The sequence below is a fragment of the Chironomus tepperi genome, unplaced genomic scaffold (assembly GCF_022539635.2).
Source record: "Chironomus tepperi strain 1889 unplaced genomic scaffold, CSIRO-AGI_Ctep_v1 contig_89, whole genome shotgun sequence".
NCBI classification, from domain to species: domain Eukaryota; kingdom Metazoa; phylum Arthropoda; class Insecta; order Diptera; family Chironomidae; genus Chironomus; species Chironomus tepperi.
Window position 1 is genome coordinate 929,373 of NW_027226211.1, and position 13,646 is coordinate 943,018.

At 34.3% G+C, this 13,646-nt stretch overlaps 2 protein-coding genes across 2 annotated transcripts; both read left to right on the forward strand.

The window, feature by feature from the left end:
* The first annotated feature begins 294 nt into the window (after positions 1–294).
* Positions 295–4,724, forward strand: simj (transcriptional repressor p66-beta simjang). Its single transcript, XM_070635474.1, has 6 exons — positions 295–1,508; positions 1,572–1,769; positions 1,833–2,040; positions 2,108–2,734; positions 2,799–2,939; positions 3,395–4,724. The coding sequence occupies exons 1-6, from the start codon at positions 690–692 to the stop codon at positions 3,541–3,543; spliced, it is 2,142 nt and encodes a 713-aa protein (XP_070491575.1). The 5' UTR covers positions 295–689; the 3' UTR covers positions 3,544–4,724.
* Positions 4,725–6,227: 1,503 nt separating this feature from the next.
* On the forward strand, positions 6,228–12,933 carry LOC139086792 (homeobox protein GBX-2). The gene is made up of 4 exons (XM_070635388.1): positions 6,228–6,333; positions 11,161–11,433; positions 11,503–11,519; positions 12,043–12,933. Exons 1-4 carry the CDS (start codon positions 6,228–6,230, stop codon positions 12,277–12,279), a joined length of 633 nt encoding a protein of 210 aa, XP_070491489.1. The 3' UTR covers positions 12,280–12,933.
* Positions 12,934–13,646: the final 713 nt, after the last annotated feature.

Below are 13,646 nucleotides of genomic sequence, written 5' to 3' on the forward strand. Positions count from 1 at the left end.
TGATTTTGGTGCTTCATGTTAATTAGAATGAGAAGAGAAAATTTTATGGTTTGTATGTGTTGGTATTCAGCCTGTTGGGTCATATCCAATATTCTCCATTTTACAAAAATGCCCAAATTTTGATAACTTTGTATTTGAATTTAATTTGTTAAATTTTGAATGTTTTTGATGTTAATTCTTTATTTAGGATGTTGATTGATTGTTTTAGTTGATGTTTTTGGATGTTTTATTGAATGTTTCCAATGTTTTCTTGAATTCTCCAAAATTCAATCAAATTTGAGGTTAATCTTTATTAAAATCCATCAATTCAAAGAATTCCTTACCTGCCACTCCAGATCCACAAAACACCAAAAATCCCAAACAACCACTCCATACCTCTGGGCAATCTCAATTCCGGAGAATATCCAACGACACCCCATTTTACATCACCTACATTAGTGTTAATTGACAACAGGAATTTTACAAAATTCCATTTTTAAAAAAACTCGCTTTTAACCGCTAAAGTTGACATAAAAATAGCATAAATAGTAAATATAGCACATGATAAATCTATTGATAGTAAAGTTAAGAATTTTTCTCATCGATTAAGTGGAAAATTTGATAAAAGAAAATTCACCGATTTTTCGGAAGAAAAAAATAAACAGAGAGCTGAATAGCTAGTTGGGGGAAAGTAGGAAAAGAGAAAAAAAATGGATCTTTCCATTCCCGAAGGTTTAACAATAATCCCAACGATTGTACCCAACAACAATCCAATAAGTGTCCCAAACAACACTCCAGCACCGACTCCAATCACTAACAACAATCCAACCCCAACTAATAATAGTAATAATGAAAATGGTGGTGGACAAAGTGAAACTAGATATCCAAGACGAGTCTTAAGGCCAAGAACTGAACCGCGGTCATATGCTGAAATTGAATCACCAGATATTAATTTTAATAACGGTGCTGAAAAGTCAAATGGTGATTATGATTCGGATGATGATGATGACGATGATGCTCCGATGCCTGAAGTTGAATTTAAGGAATTATCGGCAGCTGAAATATGGGAACGTGAACGTACGTTACGTAAATTAAGGGAAGAACTAAGGAATGAAGAAACCAAATTAATTTTGCTTAAGAAAATTAAGCATTCACAACAAGTTATGAAAGAGAATAAGACTCCAGCAAATCTTTCCCATGGTGCTCAAAATCTTACATCCAATTATAGTAATCCATTGTCGATGTTGTCGAAGGGAAGCTTAACAGTCATCCCAACTAACATGGTACCAACTGATTATAAGACCACAAATAGGCAGTCATCACACAATGACCAAGCACAATGCTTTCCATTGCCAAGAGGTCAATCGTTGCCCGGCGGTGCAACACTTACAACCGGAACATCATCAAGAACTCCATTCATTCAAGGTAAAACCGTTCTTGAAGGACGCTCATCATCGAATTTGTCAATTACTCCATCAGTTACTATCACACCGACATCTGGTCCAGTTATGAATCTTAAGACTAAAAATGTAAGTATAAAGTCTCTTAACCTTGTTGACAAAAAATTGTATTAATCTTGTGTCTATTTTTAGCAACAAAATTCAAATTTGAACAATTCAGTTTCCATCACTCCGACTGCATCGATTTCAATCAGTCAGAATACATCCATGAATCAGTCGTCGAGGTCTTCAATGGAAGATAATCAAACGGCTGCACAAAAGCAAGCTGCTGCTAAGCTTGCTTTGAGGAAGCAATTGGAAAAGACATTGCTTCAGATTCCACCACCAAAGGTAGACTAACTGGACATACACTGACTTACAGAGACTTAAATTCCTTACTTCCTTGATTTTCAGCCCCCACCGCCAGAGATGCACTTCATCCCAAATCCAGCAAACGGCGAATTTGTCTATTTATTAGGTTTGGAGCATGTCGTCGACTACTTGACCAAGGATAAGAAGGTGACACCCCAACCACAACAGCCATTCCGTTGTGCACAATGCAAGATTGATTTTACTCCAGTCTGGAAGATGGAAAAAGATAAACGTGCAGGTGCTGACCAGAGTATGTCTTCTTTATACACTAATTATTTTTAGATTCGCATGATTACATAATGCCTTAATATTTTTAGCACCTCGTATAATATGTGAATCATGTGTCACAACAAATGTTAAGAAGGCTCTAAAAGCTGAACATACAAATCGCTTGAAGGCCGCATTTGTTAAAGCATTGCAACAAGAACAAGAAATAGAACAGCGTATGGCATCACAAAGTTCATCAAATAATGCAACTGACTATTCAATTCATTCACCAGCTACACCACAACCATCACCAAGTGTTACAATTCAGCCACAAATTCCGCCACCACAACCAGCTCCTGTTGCTATATCGCCAGCACCAAATCAAAATTCACGTATGGATCGAATGGAGAGAATGGAAAGGATGGAACGTATGGATACAACACCATCACGTTCATCACGTCCAGCACCAACTCCTCCAAATAATAATACACAAACTCCACCACCATCGTCTCAAAATTCATCGAGAAATTCATCACGTCATTCATCGGCAGCTGCTGCCGCTGCAGCAAATGATCCAATGTCAAGCATGAGCTTTGCAGCACAACTTAATGCTCTGAGCAGTCTTGCCAGTTTAGGAAACTTTGGCAATTTAGGATCATTGTCTAATATGGGAAATTTTGGAAATCAGTCACAAGCTGCTGCTGCCATGCAAGCATTCCAGCAACAGCTCTTTAGAGGTAAGGATTGCTGTCATTTTTGGATGTTGGAATTGATGCTAATTTTGGTTTATTTAAAATTTAGGAATGTCCTCAAACAATCAAGCTCAGAATTTGGCTGCACAAATGCAGTTCGGTCCTTTATTATATTCTTATCAGTTGGCTATGGCACAAGCTGCCGCTGCGGCTCAACAGCAACAAGCTCCTCCAAGCAATAAGGGAAAATGTAAGTTTGGTATTTATTGGTGATGTGGATGAGGGAGAGTTGACAGTTAGAGACGTTTTGTGTGGTATATCCAATAAAGTCTTGATTGACTTGGGTATACTCTAAGCAGACAATAGGAATATCCACCTAAATGAGTGTAACTATGAGTAAATTTGAGCATGCTCAATTTAGCGGGCTTCTTGTCTGTTTTATCATGTCTTATTGACATGTAATAATTGAGAGACGGACTTCTGGTAGGAATCGAACACACGAATAGATAGAATTTTGGGTTTTCTGGTCTATTTCCTAACTAGTCGGCCATTGAGGCCTTACCCTCGCATTGACAGATTCGAGTCCATATGGCTCGAAACCTCAGACCAATACCACATGACCTAACTGTTCAATGAATCCTTTACCCTATCTTTGACTTTAATATTCAATTCTAATTTCTGAATCTATACTTTTCATCCAAACAGCTTCATCCAAGCCGAGCAGTAAGAACTCATCGAACATGGCATTAGATATGCAAAGAGCACTAGACATGCAACGTCAGTATCTGGAAATGCTGGCTAATGCACAACAAATGCCCAATCAACGTGGACATAGCAACTGGAAAAATAATTAAAAATATTTAATTTTAATCTTTAAAAAAAACTTTTTAAAAACTTGCTTTTCTAAGTTTTCTTAATGTTAAGGATGTTTGACGAATATCAATATGCAATAGAGTAAGCTGATCATCTTTTTTTTATTAATGAAATAAGATTAATATGACAATTTCTGTGAGGTTGACGAGAACTTTTAAATGAGTTTTTAAAAAACAGGTATTTAAATGATTTTTAAAATTTAAATTAATGAATATATCCTTAATCTCAAAATAGAAATGGACGTAAAATATGTAAAAAAAAATAATAATTCGTACATCAATTATTGATATTCACCTGAGTGAGACAGATGAAGAAGGTTTGAGGATGGAGCATTTAAATTTTCACTTCGGAGCTTTTACGACTCTACTTCGGAGCTTTTACGACTCTACTTCAGAGCTTTTAAAGCTTGACTTCGGAGCTATTAAGGTTCTAATTCGGAGCTTTTAGGATTCCACTTCGGAGCTTATTTAGGCTTCACTTTGGAGCTTTTAAAACCATACTTCGGAGCTTTTAAGACTCAATTTCGGAGCTTTTAAGGTTTCACTTCGGATCTTTTAAGCCTCAACTTCGGAGCATTTAAGACTCAACTTCGGAGCTTTCAGGGCTTCATTTAGGAGATTTTAAGACTCAGCTTCGGAGCTTTTAAGATTTAACTTCAGAGCTTTTTAAACCCAACTTCGGAGCTTTAACAGTCAAGTTTTGAGCTTTTAAGACTCAATTTCGGAGCTTTTAAGGATCCACTTCGGCGCTTTTAAGATTTTACTTCGGAGCTTTTAAGACTCTACTTCGAAGCTTTTAAGACTCTACCTCGGAACTTTTAAGGCTCTATTTCGGAGATTTTAAAGCTCCGTTAGACCTCCTTTATAAACTCCAAATCAAAGCCGATTTCCTAACCGAAGCACTCTTATTTATGGTTGCCAAAAACATGCTGAGCAGAGCCTGAAAAGCTCCATCCCAGAGCCTCCTTCATCTGTGTCGCTCGGGTCTCACAATTGATTTTCTATAAAAAATCACATTTTCACTTAAAATCACGAAAAAAAATTTATTGTTTCTTACTTTATTGATACCTAAAAATTTTATAAATTGGAAATTATCCTTTAAGCATATGGAAAATAACGATGAATAAAGATTTGCTGGAAAAAAATTACGCACTCAATGACAAGGGGCCTTCTCTGCTTTTATTCACTTATGAAAAGACTCTCATTTGAAACTAAATTACAGAAAATTAATGATATCATGTATAATCATTAAAATTCAAAGGCTGAACACTCAACAATTTATGAAATGAAAATTAAGGAGATAATAGACGAGATCTGATTCCAACAAAAACACAAACATCACTTAAAATCTCAATTACCGTAAAAATAAAATATATGATGCAAACGATTCTTGGATGCTATGCGGTATTTGTGAGTTTATCATACAAGAACTTTGTTGACCAATCATATTCTGAATAGGTTGGGTTTTGTTGTTGGAATGGATGTTGATGGAATTATTTGATTATTTGAGCATTGAGAAATTTGCTTTTGTATTCAAGGCTGCTGTTTGATATTTGAATTTTCAGATGCTTAGGTAATTGTAGACCTCAATACAACAGCTCAACAGCTGATATACTCAAATAGAACAAATCGGTTAATGGATCCGCATGCGTGACTCTGGCTTGATACCACATTCTGATTAAATCTAGGGCATTGTGACTCTGGTATGATGTCGAATTTATACTGAATAAGGTATGAAGACGCAGACACGCTAGCTTGGAAGTTGATTTTAAATCAATCAACCAATTTGTGCTATTCGGAATCGATTAATCAGCGAGTGACGTCCAATAAAACCTCTTCTAAACAGGCCGCAGTGTCACAGTTATCAAATTTTGCTATTCGCTTGCAAAAAAGCAAGGTTGGTTTCTTATCCGTGTCACTTGCATTAAGTTTCAATATGAACTTCGGACGCCATGTCAAATGGAAATTTGGGATCTTGATCTATCGCCCAGGTTTTTGAGAAGTAAAATAGCCCACATCATCCCTCTAAAGAAGGTTTCAAGATTCCTGACTACATTTACCCAACAGGAATGATTGAGAAACCTGCCTCTGATGAGAATCGAACCTACTTCTTCATAGTAAAGAGAATAAAATTACAGATTTCCGGTCTGTTGTCTAATCAATCGGCTATGGAAGACTTACTCAACCATTTGCAGATTTGACTTCATATAGCTCGACTACCCAGATTTCACCCTATTCAAACACATAAAACTAAATATAGCTTAATACTGTAGATTTAATTCCACTCCAAAACCACACTAGTTCTCAAAATTATTAAATGCTTCAACAAGAACTAACTAATTCCATTTAAATCTCATCCAAATCTCGTCGAAAAGTATTTCACAAACATTCTCACATCTTTATTCCCTCGCAGAATGCTTTCCTTTTTAGATCCACCCACAACAATATTTTCAACGAATCACAGCTCACTTGCTATTATGAAAAATATGAAAAAAATTATCCCTAGCATATGATGGATCTGCAAAAAAAGGACTAAAACAAATTAAAAAACGTTTTGCAAGTATTTAGTCTTAAAACCACAAAACGAGCGATAAATTGTGTATTTTGGATAGCTGTAAAAAGTTGGAATTAATTTATTAATAAGTAATATCCAGTAACATCCAAAAATGGATCAAAATCAAAGTGCTTCAAATCAAAAGTCATTTCTAATTCGGGATTTATTGAGAGATTTAATAACTAAAAATGCTGATCATAATGAGACAAGTGATAGTGGTAATGTTAAGTTACAGTATTAAAGGAATTTACCTTCCGGGCATGAAAATTCTCATCCTCATGCCATCCATAAAATATTTATATTCATGTCACAAAATAGTCATCAACAAACAATTTAAGACACAAATAAGTCATTCCAAATTCATGATTTGACATAATTTAAAAAATCATTGAAAATTTACATAAAAATTTAGCCATGAGCGTGTTGAAATAATTTTACAGCTCCTGATTGCTTCCGTAAAGAAATTTACATAAAAATTTGAGTGAGCAATACATGAACTGAAGACAATTTATGTTTTTGGGGGGTTATTTGTTTATGATGTGCAATGTTTATAAGTTAATCGGAGTGGTTTGGTGGTTTAGAGGCTTCGTTGTTTGGGATTTGATCATTACATACCGACCCAGCGGAAACTGGTTCGAGACTCGGCATCGGAAATTTTTCATATATCCTTTTTCGAACAATATTAACTGGAAATGCAGCTATGAATTTTCTAGATGTAACCAGCAAAATGAGGTTTAAATCCATTATAAACACTTTATTAAACTGAAAATTTAGTGATTGGGGGGTAAAAGATGTTATAAATTGGCAGTTTAGGTTCTAAGGACAAATACTAAAACTTAAGAAGTAACCTCAAAACGAATAAGTACTGCTAATTAATTTTTTTAACCAATTAGTAATCACATTATGTGCCTAAGCTAACAAATGTGCTGGATTTATTTTGAAATCCATTGGACTGCACGCCGTGTTCGATTTCAGTCGTGACTAACTACCAAGGTGTACCGTGGGACAAAAAAGGGTTTTCTTTCATTGTTCTAACCCTTTAAAGTCAGTCATGTATGAGTAAATTCTAAAATCTTTGACAAATCAAACAGAATATGTATATCATTGCTTCCTTATGGTCGCTATGCTGAAAAATCGATCTAAAAGGATGTAAAAGTGGATCTAAAGAGTCCCCTAAAGCAGATACTTTTGATTTCGGACACAAGATTTATTAATTTGCAGATTAATTTTCAACTACTGAATTTTCAATGTACTTCCTTAAATTTGAAACTGTGCCCCTTAAAAATCTCATTTTCAAAAGACATGACATGTGAACAAACCCACAAACTCAAAAAATTGCTGTGAATCCTTATCATAAATCATTAAAAATTTATATGTGAATAAAAATAACCCTCCAAAAAAAGAAGTAAAGGAATCAAGTGGATTATTAAAGAGTCAAGTGGATGTGCAAAAGCCAATAGTTGATGCACATCCTATTCTTACAATAGCAATAAAATAACATACGTTGAATAATTTTTTCACTTGATTTTCAAGTGCCTTCTTGCCTTTATATCTTGATTGTTGATAAAAATAGAACAATGGATCATTATTTTACTTCCATATACGTATCGTATTGTATGTATGAGACCTTCTTTTTTTTCGTCACGTGCAAAAACAGTGAGAGTTCTTTCAGTGTGATATATGTAGAATTAAATAGACACACGCAAGATTCTCTTCATCTCATTCAATTCATTTCGAAAAAGGAATGTTGCATAAATAAATTTAATTAGAATGTACAGAGATACTTAAGCAAGTTGAATGCGGTTTTTTTCTGTAGTCATTCATTTGTGCTAAATAAAAGACATCAGTTATCTTTATGCCTTGGAGGAATAGAACGTTATGTAAAGTCATGTGGTGATGGATGTTCTGTATTATACTTTTAATTGAAATTTTATTGATTTGATGACATGCTTGAACTATTGTATTTAGGGAAATTGGTGGAAATGAAGTTCTTTGGTTAAGGTAATACTTAAGGGAGACTGTCCGATTGACACAATGCAGCAAATTTCAGTTTTCGCTGTAGAAATTAGCCAAATTCAGTAAATAATATCAGGGAAACTTCATGTCATTTTGTTAAGACTTCCCAAACTCTCGGTTTCGACAAATTCTCGAAAACGGAGATCGAGACTGAAACCAAACTCAAGACTGAGACTTTCCGGGAAGTTCCTGAAAGACAGCGGTGTTGTAGCGACTATGTTGTGCTATCAGGTTAGACCAGGTTACATCTTAGTGTAATCTGTTCTATTAGTAGTAAATTATTGAGAATTGAACACTTGTCTGCGGCTGATAATTAAGAAACTTAAACCCACGAGTTTAATAGAGATTGGCTAACATCAAAGTTAAGTATTCCTGATGCCGAGACCGAGACCGAAACCAAGATTACCCGGGAAGTCTCAACCTCGATCTCGAGAATTAGACAAAAAAAATTACAAAAAATTCGGGAAACCTTAATCAAAAACCAGGTCACTTTTAAGTCGCTTTCCCGATCGGCACAACGGCGACGGGGTGGCAGTATACTTAAAGCCAAGTGGCTGCCACTTGGCGAAAACAACCGAAAACAACTGTATTTGCCTAGTGGCAGGGTTTGGACATGAATTAAACATCAAATCTAGACAAAGCTATCCTTAAGCTTTTTGGAATTTTTCAATAACATGCCATCCACCATTTTTTCTTCGATTTCTGTGCCTACCACAGAAAATTTCACAACTTTTTCTCAATTCCTTCGCAGACATCTACCTTAGTGTGATAATTATTCCATTTAAAGTCATCGAAATATTTTGCTGCATACAGTTTGGAGATCTGAAGAGATTCTTCATTATGCCTCATCATGGAATGAAAAAATTGCGACGGAATAAAATTGCTCATTTTAATTGCTTCATCTATATTAAGTAAATTGCAGCAAATACTGATGGAAAATGCCATAAATATATAAAATAGTGATATGTGATAATTGTCATGCTTGATTTATTGTTATGAAATTTCATAGTAGTGCGAGAGTACCTGCATAATAGGTTGAAATGCGCTTGTTAAAGGTTTTTCAGTTTTTCTAATGCAATTCTGTTCTTGATTTGTTGATAACGTCAGTATTACCTTCTGGAGTAATTGGCTTTTGTGCGTGTAATTAGTAAAACATCCATATAGACTATCCCGATCGGCACAAATTGCTGGCAGCCACTTGGCTTTAAGTATACGACCGAGTCGTTGCCGTGGTGGCAACATTTCAATATGTGCCGATCGGGTATTGATGATGTAGAATCAAGAATCTAATTTTCAGAACAAGGTTTTGAACATATTTCGGCTTTCCTTTTGATCTTTAATGGGCATAATATGATACCTTTAGATCTATTCTATCAATTTTCCATTCGTAAGTTAATCTTGTAACTCTCATTCCAATTTTTCGTGTTGAACATCAATTTCATGACCCGTTCCTTAGTTCAACGTTGCCCAGTGCGCTCTAGAGCCCTAAATTTCATCTTGATCTATTAGATTAACCAATTAAAGTATTTAAACTTCTAAAAAAGCACGCAATGACAGGATTCTAACAGAAAAATTTCGAGCTAACCCACCAAATATGAGCCAAGTGCGTTGGCGATTACTCCATAGACACAACTTCTTGACTGTATGTTGTTTAACTGCTTGAATGTTACTGATCCATTCTATAATATTCATTATTGCTTCCATTGAATGATTCCAAACCTACCAAACGATCATTAACACCATATAGCTTAACAGCACCTAAATAGAAAATGAAAGAATACCGCTACTCATTTTCTATAATAAATCATTAAACTTTTATTTTTGGAGTCTCTTTCATGTCACAACAATTTAACTATTTTGTGATTAAGTATATTGATATAGACAATTGAATAATATCTTTGGTAACATTAATATAATAACAGAAACAAAATTAATACTTGATATATACGTACATGAATATCGGATCAATTGATGTTTTAAAAGAAGTTGTGGCCTTCATGTAGCCTCACGCATAATATATAAATTTCTAATATGTAGTTGCAATTTTAAAATATTCAATTACAATTGCACTATTCAGTCTTAATTCTCATACGTGACGAATACCTTAAATAGTTTAATTCAAAGTATAATGAGTTCATGGAAGAGTTTTGGAGTTGATGCTAATTTTTTGAATTATTTATCGTAATTCATTCTCGATCGGTAGCAATCATGATAGAATTGCATGCCTTTCACATTACTTTTGTACTGATGAACTTTTCCAGTTTTACAATAAAGGCAGTAAGAGCTAAAATTCTCGTGCGGTATTGAGTAATGTTCCATTAAGTCATGAACATTTCTTATCGTAAATTCTCGTTTACATGAGTAACAAAAATTAAGAATAGCCTCATTGTTTGTCAGATCGTTACGAAATCTTGGAGATATTGCATCGCTTTGTGTGATTCCTTCATTGTTATGATGATTATTATTCATAATTATTGATATGGCTAGTATTTTTGATCCTTGTTGACTAATTTACTGTAAAATATTGAAAGAAATTTGCTTAATTTGATGATTTATTCAATAAAACAGCCACTTACCTTTGTATTTGAGTACTAGCTAATGTTATTATGAGATTTTCTCACATTTTACGGATTGAACACTTAATTTAATTAATGAGAAATCATAGGAATGGATATAAAAGTAGTAAAAGATTCAATGTTTTCCTAAATAATTTATTTAACGAAGATTTGACGAAACATTGAATCTTTGTCGATCATGTATCGATGAATTGATCGTAGATTGATGGATTTCTGAATGAATGGTTAGGAAATATCATTGAAATGTAGCTTAACTTGAATTTAATAGGTTCAATCTTTGAAAATTGAATGCTTTCATCATTTAATTCCAATAAACTCAATGTTTCATTCAAAAACATTCATTTTTCCAAGGATCACGACTTCAAATTCAAATTTTAATGGATTTTAACGTTCAATTACTAAAATTATTAACAAAAATCAATATATAACCAATAAATTCATCAATTCCAACAGATTTATCAAATGATGGACAAGAAATTGACATCGGTATCGAGGACAACTACAATTTCAATTACATTTACGCAAACATTCAAGAAAATCAACATTCAACTCAACAATTAACATTATTAACAAATAAAGGAACACTAAAAAGATCACGACGACGAAGAACTGCTTTCACCCACTCTCAATTAGCATATTTAGAAAGAAAATTTCGATGCCAAAAATATCTGTCCGTTGCTGATCGTGGTGAAGTCGCATCGCATCTAAATTTATCGGAGACTCAAGGTGAATTTTGATTAGTTTTTAATGCCCGATTGCGATTTGATAACATGAATTAATTATTTTTTTAATTAGTTAAAACGTGGTATCAAGTAAGTATCTAATTGTTGATCTTGTGCTATAAAGTGTGTTGTAATTGGATTAGCACAGAGTTGATTAGTAAGAAGTAATCTGGATTATGAATGTAAACTGAACACTAAGATAAAGTCACATCAGTCACATGCTCTGATGACACTCTGACGACTGGTTTGACCCAACCAGGCATGAGTCACATCGGCCTGGTTCCGGATTTTAGAATGATTAACCGACTTCAATTATTCGGGTTAAAATCAGCAGCCACGGTGATGTCAGAGCCGATAATATGATTATCCAGCGTTACATTAGTGCTGGGGTTCCTTACACCTTATACGCCTATCATGTTACCATGTGTTCATGCTCATTGTCTTTTACAGATTTAAAAATATCAATAGTTGTGCCTTCTTAGTCAATTTAAATCTATTTTTGCAATTCATTCACAATTCACCGTGACTCATAACTTAAAATTGCCCTTACTAAGCACATTACTGCCCTAATTATCAAACTAATTAATTCTATTTCCCTCAATTTAAAATCTAGAATCGTCGAACAAAATGGAAACGACAGAATCAACTACGACTCGAACAGTTGAGATATCAAAATTCACTGGGCAAGGAATCACCAATGCAACAACAAGATGTTGACGTAAATCTGTGCTGTTCACCAATATCAAATATTGGAAAGAAATATGCAACATGTGATTTTTTGACAACGGCTATTACAAATTATTCAAATAATCTATCATCCTATCCACTTCAAAAGCAAAATTGCTCATAAATGACGGTGTCTATAAATTTTCTCGATTCCGACGTATATATAATGTTGGAAAAATATAAAGTCAGTGGTGAGCAACATTTTTTGTGTCGCGGGACATATTAGTGATAAGTTAGGAAAGAGGCGTCACACGACATGCGGTTCATGGCATTCTTGGTGGCACACTAGTGTGCCGTGACACATAAGAGCAACATTTTTTTGTGTTGCGACACACAAGAGCAACATGTTTTGTGATGCTACACATCAGAGACACCTGTTCATAGCTATAGCAACCTTTTTAGTGACGTGACACATAGGAGCAACCATTTTTGTGTTGCAACACATAAGAACAACACGTTTTGTGTAGCGACACATAGGAGAAACTTGTTTTGTGATGAGACACACAGTAACAACTTTCTCAGTGTCTCGATACACAGGAGCTATTTTTTTTTTGTGTCTCGAAACACAGAAGCAACTTTTTATTGTGTCGCGATACACAGGAGCAACATTTTATGTATCGCGACACACAGAATCAACCTTTTTTGTGTCGTGACACACTGGATAACATTTTTTGTGTCATGACATGTGGTTTATGACTTTTAGCAACACACTTAGTATGCCGCGACACACAGGTTGCTCACCACTGATATAAATGAATCAAAGAGCTTTGAATGTGAATAAATTTAGACTAAATTGGAAATGAAATCTTTAATAATAAAAAATATGTATTAAAATCATCTGAATGTCAATTTATATTTATGTTCACTTTACAGTCACACAAAGTCACATCTAAAAATATTGCAATAAATTTTATGTCTATCATCTCAATGAGACGCCACACAACCCCTTATTTTGCGTCAACTCTTTATTTTATTTTTTGCGTAAATTAAAATGCGACATGAATGATGCTCGTCAATACAGTCCACAATCTATCTGATTAGTTAAGGTTCTGACAAAAAGCAGCATGTGGTTAATTAAAGGACTCTCGAGAGTGTGTCATTAGAAGCCATAAAATAAACGTGTTGAAAAAAATTTCCACACAGTTGGAATTGTGACGATCCTGTTTTTTGCATCGACAACATTCAGAAGTAATGTCTGTTTACTTGACGATATCTAATATGACAGTTAATTTTACGATGATGGAAAATTTATGAACATTTTTGATGGCTTTATTTCTTGGTTGAATTAATTTTTGTAAGTTTTGTAGCTCTTATGGATGTGTTAATTGGTGTATTAATTAAGATGGCGCTTCTTATACATTTGGTGTTTGATTCTTGGTAATGAACTTGTGAATCATTGTCGTTGATGTTATTTTCTTACAGTTGGCTTATAAATTTACAGATATCGATTTGGGAAAATTTTAAAAAGGTGAGAAGTAGTAGCGGGTGTGA

Coding starts and splice junctions, on each gene's coding strand:
- simj (XM_070635474.1), top strand. CDS start 690: ATGGATCTTTCCATTCCCGAAGGTTTAACAATAATCCCAACGATTGTA. Junction 1,509..1,571: donor TGAATCTTAAGACTAAAAAT/GTAAGTATAAAG, acceptor GTCTATTTTTAG/CAACAAAATTCAAATTTGAA. Junction 2,940..3,394: donor TCCAAGCAATAAGGGAAAAT/GTAAGTTTGGTA, acceptor TCATCCAAACAG/CTTCATCCAAGCCGAGCAGT.
- LOC139086792 (XM_070635388.1), top strand. CDS start 6,228: ATGGATCAAAATCAAAGTGCTTCAAATCAAAAGTCATTTCTAATTCGG. Junction 6,334..11,160: donor TAATGAGACAAGTGATAGTG/GTAATGTTAAGT, acceptor CAATTCCAACAG/ATTTATCAAATGATGGACAA.